Source organism: Spea bombifrons, chromosome 1 (assembly GCF_027358695.1).
Source record: "Spea bombifrons isolate aSpeBom1 chromosome 1, aSpeBom1.2.pri, whole genome shotgun sequence".
NCBI classification, from domain to species: Eukaryota; Metazoa; Chordata; class Amphibia; order Anura; family Pelobatidae; genus Spea; species Spea bombifrons.
Genome location: NC_071087.1, coordinates 48323259 through 48335963, shown reverse-complemented (window position 1 = coordinate 48335963; position 12705 = coordinate 48323259). Strand labels below are relative to the sequence as shown.

Below are 12705 nucleotides of genomic sequence, written 5' to 3'. Positions count from 1 at the left end.
ACAAGGCTTCGGTCGTTTTTCTCCAGGAAACGCATTTTCGGGCGGGGCAGGCTCCCAGTCTTCGCGACTCCCATTATCCCGTTGGCTACTTTAGCAATAATCCCGACGCCAAGACTAAGGGGACTGCCATTCTGATCGCTAAATCTACCCCGTTCATGGTTAAAGACTCTCTGTCTGACGCGTCCGGTCGTTACACTTTCCTGAAGGGCACTATTGCCGAGGTTCTGTACACATTTGCCAGCATCTATCTCCCTAACCGAGGTCAACACACTGCCTTGCGCTCCATCCTAGCATCCCTCTCCTCTTTTGCGGAGGGGATTCTGGTTTTGGGTGGCGACATGAATGTTCCCTTGTGCCCTTCGCTGGATACTTCCAGTGGCTCCTGTTGTGTCCCCGCAGGTCAATTGAGGTCCGTCCGCAAATCGTTTACTGATGCATGCTTGATAGACTGCTGGCGGTCCTTGCACTCCCTGGATCGTGACTTCACGTTCTACTCCTCGCCTCACAACTGCTACTCTCGCCTTGATTACTTCTTCCTCTCCCAGTCCCACCTTGACCTCTTGTTGACGTGCTCCATCCTGCCGATGACGTGGTCGGATCACTCCCCCGTGCTTCTGACCCTCTCGTCCCCCTTGCATAAAGCGAGGGAGTGGACGTGGAGGCTCAATGACTCCTTCTTGTTAGACGAAGCCCTTGTGGCTCGCGTGCGGTTGGAGTTGGACCAGTATTTCCGGGAAAATGTTACGCCAGGGGTGCCTACCCCGGTGGTATGGGAGGCCCATAAGAGTGTCTTCAGGGGTTTCTTCATCAGGGAGGGCGCACGGCGAAAGAAGTTGCGCGCGCAGGAGGTGGATAGGCTTACCGCTCGCATTGCGCATTTGGAATCCGTACATAAAAGGGCTCTGACGGACGACGTTCATAGGGAGCTGTTGTCCCTTCGGGGTCAACTCTCTGACATCCTGAACTCCCGTTTTCGGCGGGCCTCCTTGTATAGTCGCCGGTTCTTTCACGAACACGGCAATAAGAGCGGCAAGCTCTTAGCGACGATGCTTGCTCCCCATAAAAAGACTACCCATATCCATAAGATTCGGACGGCGGCGGGTACGGTATCCTCCTTTCCTTCCCGGATTGTGGAGGCCTTTCACTCTTACTATACGGCTCTCTATAACTTGCCCCAGGGGGTCCCTCGGGGGACGGAGTCTGACAGGCGCACGCTCATACGCCGCTACCTCGAGCGGCATGTCCGGCGCAAGCTTACGAGCGCGCAGGCCGCGGAGATTGACCACCCACTCTCGGTGGAGGAACTTGCTCTGGCCCTGAGGGCTACACAGACGGGTAAATGCCCGGGCCCTGATGGGTTGCCCCTGGGTTATTACAAGACATTTTCTGACAACCTGCTTCCCCACCTGTGCACAGCTCTGAACTCCCTCTTGGAGGGCCACAGCTTGCCCCCCCAGACCCTAGCGGCCACGATCACCGTTATTCATAAAGAGGGTAAGGACCCTTGTCTGTGTCAGAGCTACAGACCCATTTCCCTGTTAAATACCGACTTAAAACTTTACGCTAAGGCCCTGGCGCTGCGACTTGCTAGATTGCTCCCTCAGCTGGTACACCCCGATCAGGCGGGGTTTATCCCTCGCCGTGAGGCCCGCGACAACACTATTCGTCTCCTTAACATTGCCCACCGGGCGGGGGCGGGGGCTCATCGCCTTTTGTTCCTCTCCACCGATGCCGAAAAGGCTTTTGATAGGGTGGACTGGACGTTTATGCGCGCTGCCCTGGAACACATGGGTCTGGGCCCCTCCATGCTACGGTGGATTGCTGCCCTCTATACCGCGCCCACGGCCCGGATACGAATTAATGGCGCCTTGTCGTCGCCAGTGTCGATTGGCAATGGCACTCGGCAGGGTTGCCCTCTGTCCCCTCTTTTGTTCGTGCTGTCGTTGGAGCCCTTTTTGGAGGCCGTTCGTTCGTGTCCCGATATTCTGGGGTTTCCTGATGGTGGGGAACACCACAAGGTCGCCGCCTATGCGGACGATCTGCTCTTTGTGGTGGATCGCCCTGAGATCACTTTGCCTCGCATCCTTGCGGAGTTTCGGTCCTACGGGGCACTGTCCAACCTTAGAATAAATTTCTCCAAATCGGAAATTTTGAATCTCTCCGTGCCCCCGCAGCAGGTTCCTGCTCTCGCCTCCAGTTTTTCGTTTCGCTGGTGTCCTGGGAAGATGAAATACTTGGGGGTTTGGCTGACGACTGACGTGGCCTCGTTATACGCTGAGAATTTCGCCCCCTTGTTATCTGCTTTGGCATCGGACCTCCAGCGGTGGATGCCCCTGTATCTGTCCTGGATCGGCCGGGTCAATGTAGTGAAGATGAACCTGCTCCCGCGGGTCTTGTACTTGTTTCAAACTCTGCCGGTTCGGCTCCCCCGGGCATTCTTCGCTTCGCTTCGGTCAGCGGTGATTAAATTTATTTGGGGAAACAAGAGCCCGCGACAGCGGCTCTCGCAGCTTACTCGACCGAAATCGGCGGGCGGGCTCGCCCTGCCAGATTTTCGCCGGTACTATCAAGCTGCCCACTTGCTTCGCGTGGCAGAGTGGAACGTGGTGGGTCCGGGGCGGAAGCCCTGGGTTGCGCTGGAGCTTGGTGATTTGCGGGGTAGGGTTCTGCACGCCCTTTGGGGTCCTGGGGTGGGGGCTCGAGTGGGGTCGCACCCCTTCGTGTCGGCGACTCTGTCGGTGTGGAGGGCGGTAGGATGTAAGGCCGGGCTCTCTACGTCGCCGTCGCCTTTGTTGCCTCTTTGGGGCAATCCGGACTTTGCCCCGAGTCGCCGTTGGGGGCCTGAGGGGTACATGGGACTCCCCCTTCCCGTCCGCGCCCGCGGGTTATTGTCCGGGGGTGTGGTTATGACGCTGGACACTTTGTGTCCGGACGCGAATTTTTCCTGGTCTGACCGTTTCGCCCATCTCCAGGTTACGCACTACCTTGACACCCTCCCCAATCGCCAGTGTTTGTCCAGAGAGCTGACGTGTTTTGAGTCCTGGTGCGCGGGGGCGGGTCCTCCGAGGGGGGGCGTTTCCCTACTTTACTCTCTCGTTCTGTCCTCTGTGCATGCTGAGCGGCCCTCTTTCTGTTCCCGCTGGGACTCCCTCGGCGTGGCGGACCTTGCGGACGGGGACTGGGATAAGATATTTATCCTTACGCACAAGAGTTCCAGGGCCACTAAGGTACAGGAAACAAACTATAAGATTTTGACACACTGGTACCGTACGCCTCAGAGGCTTCACCGTATGTTTCCGGACTCCTCCGATAGATGCTGGCGATGTGGCGGGGCTGAGGGCACGATGCTGCATATATGGTGGGAATGTCCCCTGATCCGACAGTTCTGGACGGAGGTCCACCGTGTGATCTCTGAGCTATCTGATGCCCCTCCCCCTTTTCAAGCACTGCCTATGCTTTTACACCACACGCACCTCTCCCTCTCCCAGTATAAGCGCTCGATTGTGCGACATTTATTGGATGCGGCTAAGGGCCTCATTCCCCTCTACTGGAAGCAACAACGTGCTCCGCCGGTTGGGGACTGGATGTTGAGGGTCGAGGACCTTAGGAGGATTGAGGATCTTTCCGCAGTTTCTGTCAAGCAAAGAGAGAGGTACACAGCCACTTGGTTTCATTGGCTTTCGTATGTTTCCCCACTTGATTTGTGACTTAGATTTTTTCTCTTGGGCACTTCCTTCGTTCTGGGGTCATCATTGGCGTTGTGCTTTTGATGCTTTTTTCGTTCGGTGCCTTCATGCCTGATATGTCCTCTTCGAACGCTGTCGGTGCTGTTTTTCTGCTGTGACCCCTGCGTGGGTTTTTGTATGTTTTGTCCCTTACTCTGCTCGGGACGTGTATGGACTTACCCACCCCTCCCTTCCCCCTTCCCTTTTTTCATTCTGTATCCCATACCCCGTCACCCCTCCCTTCTACCGTATTCTCAAAACTTCAATAAAACTTGATTTTGCAAAAAAAAGCATGGGTTTAAAGTGCAAAACTTAAGCATGTAAACTTACATGAAACTTGGAATTCTATAACTGATGAGATTTGAGATGCCAGGGAGAAAAATGTAAAGGCATGGATGCTAACAGCAGCATGCTTAAGTGTTGATTGATGGTTAAAAGAAAAGGATGGCTGACTATTGGTTTCTTTGAAGAGTTGAAGGGACACTACAGCCATCATATGCACTTTAACGGATATGATACCCAAATGTCCCCTTTAAATTTCTGTATGGTTCCTCCTTTTAAATGCATAGGGGGGGTCTCCTATACATTTGTCTCTTTCCTTGCCCCCAGCTTCTATGCTTTTATTTTCTTTAATATGCATTAGAAAAACAGCGATCCTGCCTTCGAGGATGTTCTGTGCTCTGGGAGCAATTAGATCATATTCACAGAACAGTTATAAAATGTAAAGTTTGGGGAGAGAGAAATGTGTGTGGACCCTCCAGCTAGAACCAACCTGGCTTCTGTTGAAATGTGTTATGTGAGTAGCCCATATTAAATGGATGTTAATTAGATACACCCAATGGTATTATGGCCCTTAGTACTAGAGTTTACAACTATTCACTGACGGAAGTCATTTCAGAAGAGCAATGATGTTCAAAGGCCAGAACAGTTATATAATTAAATCTAAGCAAAAATACCAATGCAATTAAGATGTATTGAAATTCAATACTTACTGACCACAGTCACATGCTTCTTAATATGTTGTCATTTTCATGTCTGTTTCTGTGTGCATTAGTGGGGAAATTACTGGGGAGCAAGGTGCAATAATTACGTTTATCTACACAAGGCAGCTTTAAATAACTTTATTTGTTATGTCTTCATTTAATTGTAGTAATATCTCTTTGTAACATTTGTAATTTAGCTCACAATATTCTGACACATATTATTTATTTTCTCATCACCAAACCACAGATTTATCACATTGGATATGAATCATTCATTTGATCAGCAGTCCCTTATCCCCAAGTCTAGCCCTGATTATATCCCATAGGTTTAGGATTTAACTCTCTGTGTCAATCACGTACAAGGTGGACCCTGGACCCTCCCCCAAAGTGATGTTGGAAAAAACATTACATGTAGTGTAGTCGGTCTGCCAGACAGGGTGTTTTCAGAGGGGAAAAGCTCATGTTTACAGTTAAGGATTATAAGGTCCCCCCTTAATTCATAACGCACCTTACTTAAAGATATGCCCCTCTGCCCCCCTGATATGCCACTTTGCCCCCTCCCTTACAAAAAATGACTGCAGTTTTTCTGAAGTAATACTGCTATTTTTTGAACATGAAAAAACTGCAATACTGCACTTTTACTGCAGTATTACTGCACATTTACTGCAGTTTTACTGCATTTGTACTTCACTGTACTGCAGTTGTACTGCAGTTATTTTTGTACGGAAGTACAAATGCAATAAAGCTACAGTACATTGAAGTACAACTGTAGGTTTGCAATATAAAAAAAAAAAGTGCGGTAAATGTGCAGTAAAACTGCAGTACAGTGAAGTACAAATGCAGTAAAACTGCAGTAAATGTGCAGTAATACTGCAGTAAAAGTGCAGTATTGCAGTTTTTTCATGTCCAAAAAATAGCAGTATTACTTCAGAAAAACTGCAGTAATTTTTCCTAAGGGCGAAATGCCACTCTGTCCTCAAATATGCTTTATGTCCCCCAGATATGCTTTATGCCCCCCTGATATGCCACTCTGCTCCTTTGATATGCCACCCCCCCATACTTACCAATGCACCCCCAGACAATTGTTTGATGCCAAAGGAGGCCCCTGCAGGCGACCAATAGACTCACTTGCATGGCGCCTTAATTCCTGACGGTGAACCTACAGATTTTCGCTCCCGTTAACTCCTGCGATGCTGCGTAGATAAGGTAGGCTAGATGAGGAAGGGACCAAGGAGATTAGTGTGTCTTCGTCTTTGTCTACGTTTTTCCACCGCCATGTCCATATGTTTGGTATTTGGGCTGAACAACGAAAAGGGACTCTACATGTTCGTTTTCATGTTTGTCCGAATACGAATGCACAAGTCTAGTTTTTACCAAGAGGGCTATTAGTAATGTAATAGGTCAGTTAGAATCCTGTCAGTCGGGCAAAGCCTGGGCTCAATCATGGCAATATAATCAAATAAATCCCTAAAGAATATTACAAGAGGAGCACATAGAATCATAGAATTTGATGACACATTGGCCCATCTAGTCTGCATAGGTGTTAGTATATCTACATCCATTTTTAAAACCATTCATTGAATAACACTATAGCATATTGATGTGGTATACAGTAATATTTTTCCTATGCCATGTTTTATTTCCAGGCATTTGATGTATATTCCATAGAAGAACTTGATATGGTTTTGACGAAGTCATTGCAGAGAAAGATGTTTTCTCGTGAATTTAACCTTTATGAAATTAGCCAACATACAAACAGTAAGCATTTCTCCTTTGATCTTTAAATTCAGTTTGCATACATTTGTAATGGCTCTTCTTATTCAGTGTTAAAGTGGAACTGTCCCCATAACAGCTTTTAGCATATCAAAATTATTATTATTTTAATAAATGATGTATCATTATGTATGAAAACCACCTATGGTTTGTGCTTTTAGTCAGTCAGTGTTTTCAGATAGTGTATAGAGGTCGGCCAACCAAAATTCCTCCAAGACCGCATAGACGACTAACCCAGACTAACATGTAAAAAACTGCAGACCTCACTTTCGTTGGTTAAGGTCAGTGTTCATGATTCCATAATAAGAAAGAGCTTGTGCAAAATGGCATCAGTGTAACAGTGGACCAAAAAGAACTCAAAGGCCTATATCTCGCATCTACCAAAAAAAAAAAGACTTTCGGTATAGTATTCTGTGGACTGGTGAGTCAAAAGTGGAATTTTTTTAAATTCATGGGTCCCGTTCCACCTGGTGCAAAGATAACACAGCATTCCACAATAAGAACATTATAACAACAGTTAAACACAATGGTTGTAATGTGATAGTCTGGGGCTGCTTTTCTAATTACTATAATTGATGGCACCATGAATTCAGTTTTCTACCAGAAAATACTAAAGCTTAAGCTCAGTTGGGTAATGCAGCAGGATAATGATCCAAAACACACAAGCAAGTCTACATCTGAATGGTTCAAAAAATCAAAAATAAGGTTTTGGAAGCTACCTTAAAAAAAGAGTTCATGCTTGAAAACCCAGCAATATGACTGGATTAAAAAAAATTCCTCCACAACAATGTAAAAGACTCATTACCAGTTATTGCAAATGTTTGATTGCAGTTGTTGCCACCAGGGGAGGTACAACCAGTTATCAGGTTTAGGGGGGCAATTACTTTTTCACATAAGTGATATAGGTTTTGATTAATTCTTTACCTTCAACAAATACAATTATCATTTAAAAGCTGCATTTTGTGTAGTCACATTGTCTTTGCCTTACATTAAAATTAGCTGCATGAACTGAAACATTTAAATGTGATAAATAAGAGTACAGAAAAAAATTATAGAATTATATATAAATATATATGTATACACAGTATTTATATAATATAAATAATAAATATAAAAAAATATAATATAAATAAAAAAGGAAAGGGAAAATACAAAAGGATCCTAAGAAGCTGGATAACAATGATGTAGCAAGTTGTAACCTAGAGAAAAGCTCAAATGCTATGACGACGTAGGGAAAAAAGGTTTACAAGGCTACAGACATGGAGAAGACATTATTCATAAAGCAGATCATTATTGGTGAGAATAACCATTGTATAGGTGAACCATGGGAATAATTTTAGCCTTAGGACCTTGGCAAGGTTTGGTGATATAGTTGGTGGGAACATTGGAAGAGAAAGTCAAAAATAAAACAATGAGGTATGGCAAAGATGTAGATGGTAATTTACAGGCCTACTTTTGCATCTGGAGAACAGCAAAAATGCCCAGTGGGCCACTGCCAGATGGTGAAGATCACTTAATATTTCTGACACTTGCATGGTAGATAAGGTCCTTTCAATGTGGTTGCGACCTATCTTCATTGCCACAGTGGCCACACACACTGTGTGAGTTGAAGAGCAAGTGACCGCATAGTTTATAGTTTGGTCATGGAGGAGACATTATTCATAAAGCAGATCATTATTGGTGAGAATAACCATTGTATAGGTGAACCATGGGAATAATTTTAGCCTTAGGACCTTGGCAAGGTTTGGTGATATGGTTGGTGGGAACATTGGAAGAGAAAGTCAAAAATAAAACTATGAGGTATGGCAAAGATGTAGATCAGGCATGTCCAAACTTTTTTCGAAGAGTGCCAGATTTGATGAAGTGAACATGTGCGAGGGCCGACCATTTTGCCTGACATTTTCTGAACCATTAAAATGAAATGCAAATTAACTATTTTATGCAAAGTTTATTGAAAACGGCATACCACATCTATCCCTTTCTCACTCTCCTTTTTCAGCAACCGCTCGGCACCCCTTGGGCCCCACTGACTGGCAGAACTCCAGGGCCCGGTCGCAGTCGCGACCCCGGTAGTTCCGCCACTGCCTACAATTTCTTCATCAGATGCCCTTGTGGCTGTGTGTGCCGGCGGAGGGAGAAGGAAAGCCCAAATCTAGCGACGTCCGAGATCACAAGATTTGGGCTTTCCTTCTCCCTGCGCCGGCACACACAGCCACAAGGGCATCTGATGAAGAAATTGTGTAGGGGAGGGCAGGGGCGTACCTAGAGTATTTGGCACCCGGGGCGGATCCTGTATGTGGCACCCCCCCACACACACTTTAAAACTACCTGGCCGAAACTGAATATGACCCCCCACACACACCATAAAAAAAATCTAACACTTTTATTTAAAGTAAGTAACACACCAAAATAGGACAAAACAATTAAATAACAATATATATATATATATATAATTGTTAACAGCAATCACATTCCTATCATGCCCAGGCATACCCAGATTCCAGGAGGCACTCGCAGACTTGGCATGATAGGAGTATGATCTACCCCTTCTCGCTCCCTTCTGCCCTATCTACCCCTTCTCACTCCCTTCTCCCTATCTACCCCTCCTAACTATCTACCCTCTCCCTCTTTGAAGTTCACTTACCTTTCAGGAGTCCTGCGGTGGTGGTGCAAGGCCTCTGTCTCCCAGCTCTGCCACTGTATGGAACAGTATAGAGTGATGGGAGTTATGATGTACTTTAGAGCATAATTATATAATGAAAAATACATTGGAAATGGTACAGCATAACACCCATCACTCTCACACATTTACCAATCCACACGCATACCAATCCACACATACACCAATCCACACACATACACCAATCCACACACATACACCAATCCACACACACATACCAATCCACACACACACACCAATCCACACACATACACCAATCCACACACATACACCAATCCACACACATACCAATCCACACACATACACCAATCCACACATATACCAATCCACACGCATACCAATCCACACGCATACCAATCCACACGCATACCAATCCACACGCATACCAATCCACACACACACCAATCCACACACATACACCAATCCACACATATACCAATCCACACACACACCAATCCACACACACACCAATCCACACACATACACCAATCCACACACATACACCAATCCACACACACATACCAATCCACACACACATACCAATCCACACACATACACCAATCCACACACATACACCAATCCACACACATACACCAATCCACACACATACACCAATCCACACACATACCAATCCACACACATACACCAATCCACACATACACCAATCCACACACACACCAATCCACACACACACCAATCCACACACACACCAATCCACACACACACACCAATCCACACACATACACCAATCCACACACATACACCAATCCACACACATACACCAATCCACACACATACACCAATCCACACACATACACCAATCCACACACACATACCAATCCACACACATACCAATCCACACATATACCAATCCACACGCATACCAATCCACACACACACTAATCCACACACATACACCAATCCACACATACCAATCCACACATACCAATTCACACACATACACCAATCCACACACATACACCAATCCACAAACACATACCAATCCACACACATACCAATCCACACACACCAATCCACACACATACCAATCCACACATATACACTAATCCACACATATATACCAATCCACACATATATACCAATCCACACATATATACCAATCCACACATATATACCAATCCACACACATACCAATCCACACACATACCAATCCACACACATACCAATCCACACATATACACTAATCCACACATATACACCAATCCACACACACATACCAATCCACACACACATACCAATCCACACACACATACCAATCCACACACATACACCAATCCACTCTCACTGTATGCTTTCCTACCTTTCCTCTTTTCTCCTTACAGCTCCTTTTCCTGCTCTTCGCTCCTCTTCTTCTTCAGTTCTTCTGTCTTCTTCCGAGGGCACGGGGTTCAGAGGGCACGGACAGCGGTGGGCGCGGCTTCAGTGTTGTGCGCCGGGATCTGACAACAAACCCCGGCGCACAACAGCTGTTGCCGCGTGGATCGCAAGGGAGCAGTATCGGAGGTCTTTACCGGACATCCGGCTCCCTTGAGTGATTTTAAGCCGGATGTCCGGTAAATACCTCCGATACCGCTCCCTTGCGATCCGCGCGGCAACAGCTGTTGTGCGCCGGGGTTTGTTGTCAGATCCCGGCGCACAACACTGAAGCCGCGCCCACCGCTGTGTGGCTGTGTGTGCCGGCGCAGGGAGAAGGAAAGCCCAGATCTCGCGCTTTCCTTCTCCCTGCGCCTGCTGATGACGCCAAGTCCCGTGGCTCACTTGGGGGCCGCATCAGTCCGGAACGCGGGCCGCAATTGGCCCGCGGGCCGGACTTTGGACATGCCTGATGTAGATGGTAATTTACAGGCCTACTTTTGCATCTGGAGAACAGCAAAAATGTCCAGTGGGCCACTGCCAGATGGTGAAGATCACTTAATATTTCTGACACTTGCATGGTAGATAAGGTCCTTTCAATGTGGTTGCGACCTATCTTCATTGCCACAGTGGCCACACACACTGTGTGAGTTGAAGAGCAAGTGACCGCATAGTTTATAGTTTGGTCATGGAGGAGACATTATTCATAAAGCAGATCATTATTGGTGAGAATAACCATTGTATAGGTGAACCATGGGAATAATTTTAGCCTTAGGACCTTGGCAAGGTTTGGTGATATGGTTGATGGGAACATTGGAAGAGAAAGTCAAAAATAAAACTATGAGGTATGGCAAAGATGTAGATGGTAATTTACAGGCCTACTTTTGCATCTGGAGAACAGCAAAAATGTCCAGTGGGCCACTGCCAGATGGTGAAGATCACTTAATATTTCTGACACTTGAATGGTAGATATGGTCCTTTCAATGTGGTTGCGACCTAACTTCATTGCCACAGTGGCCACACACTGTGTGAGTTGAAGAGCAAGTGACCGCATAGTTTATAGTTTGGTCCTAATAATTGACATTACATGGGAGGGAAGAAAATACTTTAATGATCCCATAAGATATGTGAATGCAGTAGCTATATGTGTAAAATTTCTATTCTATAGCCATAATCTTTGTGTTTTATATTTTAACACTGAAGTGAAAAATCAATTCAAGCAAATTTAGATGTTTATAAATGCTGATTTTGTTTTTTTGGCTCTCATTAACTCTAGAATTGTAAACTTACAAAAGAAATATTACATTTTACTCACCTATAATTAAAATTAATGTAGCCAAAAATAAAGTAAATAAATATGTATAGATGGTTACACACATACAAAATAGATTTTAAAAGTTATTCATGTGTGATGAACAGAAAGTTTAAGAAATTGAAATGAGGTCAGATTGCTCTGTGATGATAACATCCAAGTAATGGTTTTATAGAAGACAGTAAAAATGTAGCTCTAGGCAGGAAGTGGTTTTATAAAAAATGTGTAGTGTAATGAATTGGATGAAAAGTTAGTAGAATTAAATGTCTGGGAAATCGCAGCCTTGAACAGCATGCTGAAAATAGCTACTGAACATATGTTCGTTTTTCTCTGCTTAATCAAAAGACATAAGTTTACAAGGTCAACAGTAGTAATTATATGTAATCATAGTGTTAGAATCTGGGAAGCAAATGTAAATAATGTCCATTCATTAAGGGAAAACAGAAGGGAATTGTGCATACTGTGTAATGGGAAAAGTATATGTTTTATTTAGGGATAGTTCAGTGTAAAATTAAAAATGACAGACTTCTGTAAAAATGTGTGCACTATAAAACCACAAAACGAGTTTATTATTTGAAATACCATAATCAACATGATTCCTTGGTATATTTGAAACATGAATACACATGAACTTATATTAATGGGGAGACTTCTGTGGCCCTTCTGCGCATTGGCAAGTCCAGGATGCATAGGTCATTTTATTATCTTTCCCGGTGAATGCTTCAGAGACTCAAATTTAAGTGCAAGGTTTTTTACATGGTTTAATGAAAATAGATTGTTGTGGTCTGCGCTCAATATGCTTAAATAATCCATGTAATCTTGGGCACATGGGATGATCAACAAGTCTTACTGGAAATG

General features: G+C 45.2%; 1 protein-coding gene across 1 annotated transcript in view; it reads left to right on the top strand.

Moving 5' to 3' along the window:
- LOC128486915 (B-cell scaffold protein with ankyrin repeats-like) overlaps positions 1-12705 on the top strand; it is a 112218-nt gene that overhangs the window by 37191 nt on the left and 62322 nt on the right. Inside the window, exon 6 of the mRNA XM_053461566.1 lies at positions 6355-6466. Within this exon, the coding sequence (XP_053317541.1) occupies positions 6355-6466 (112 nt within the window). The remainder of the gene's footprint in view (positions 1-6354; positions 6467-12705) is intronic.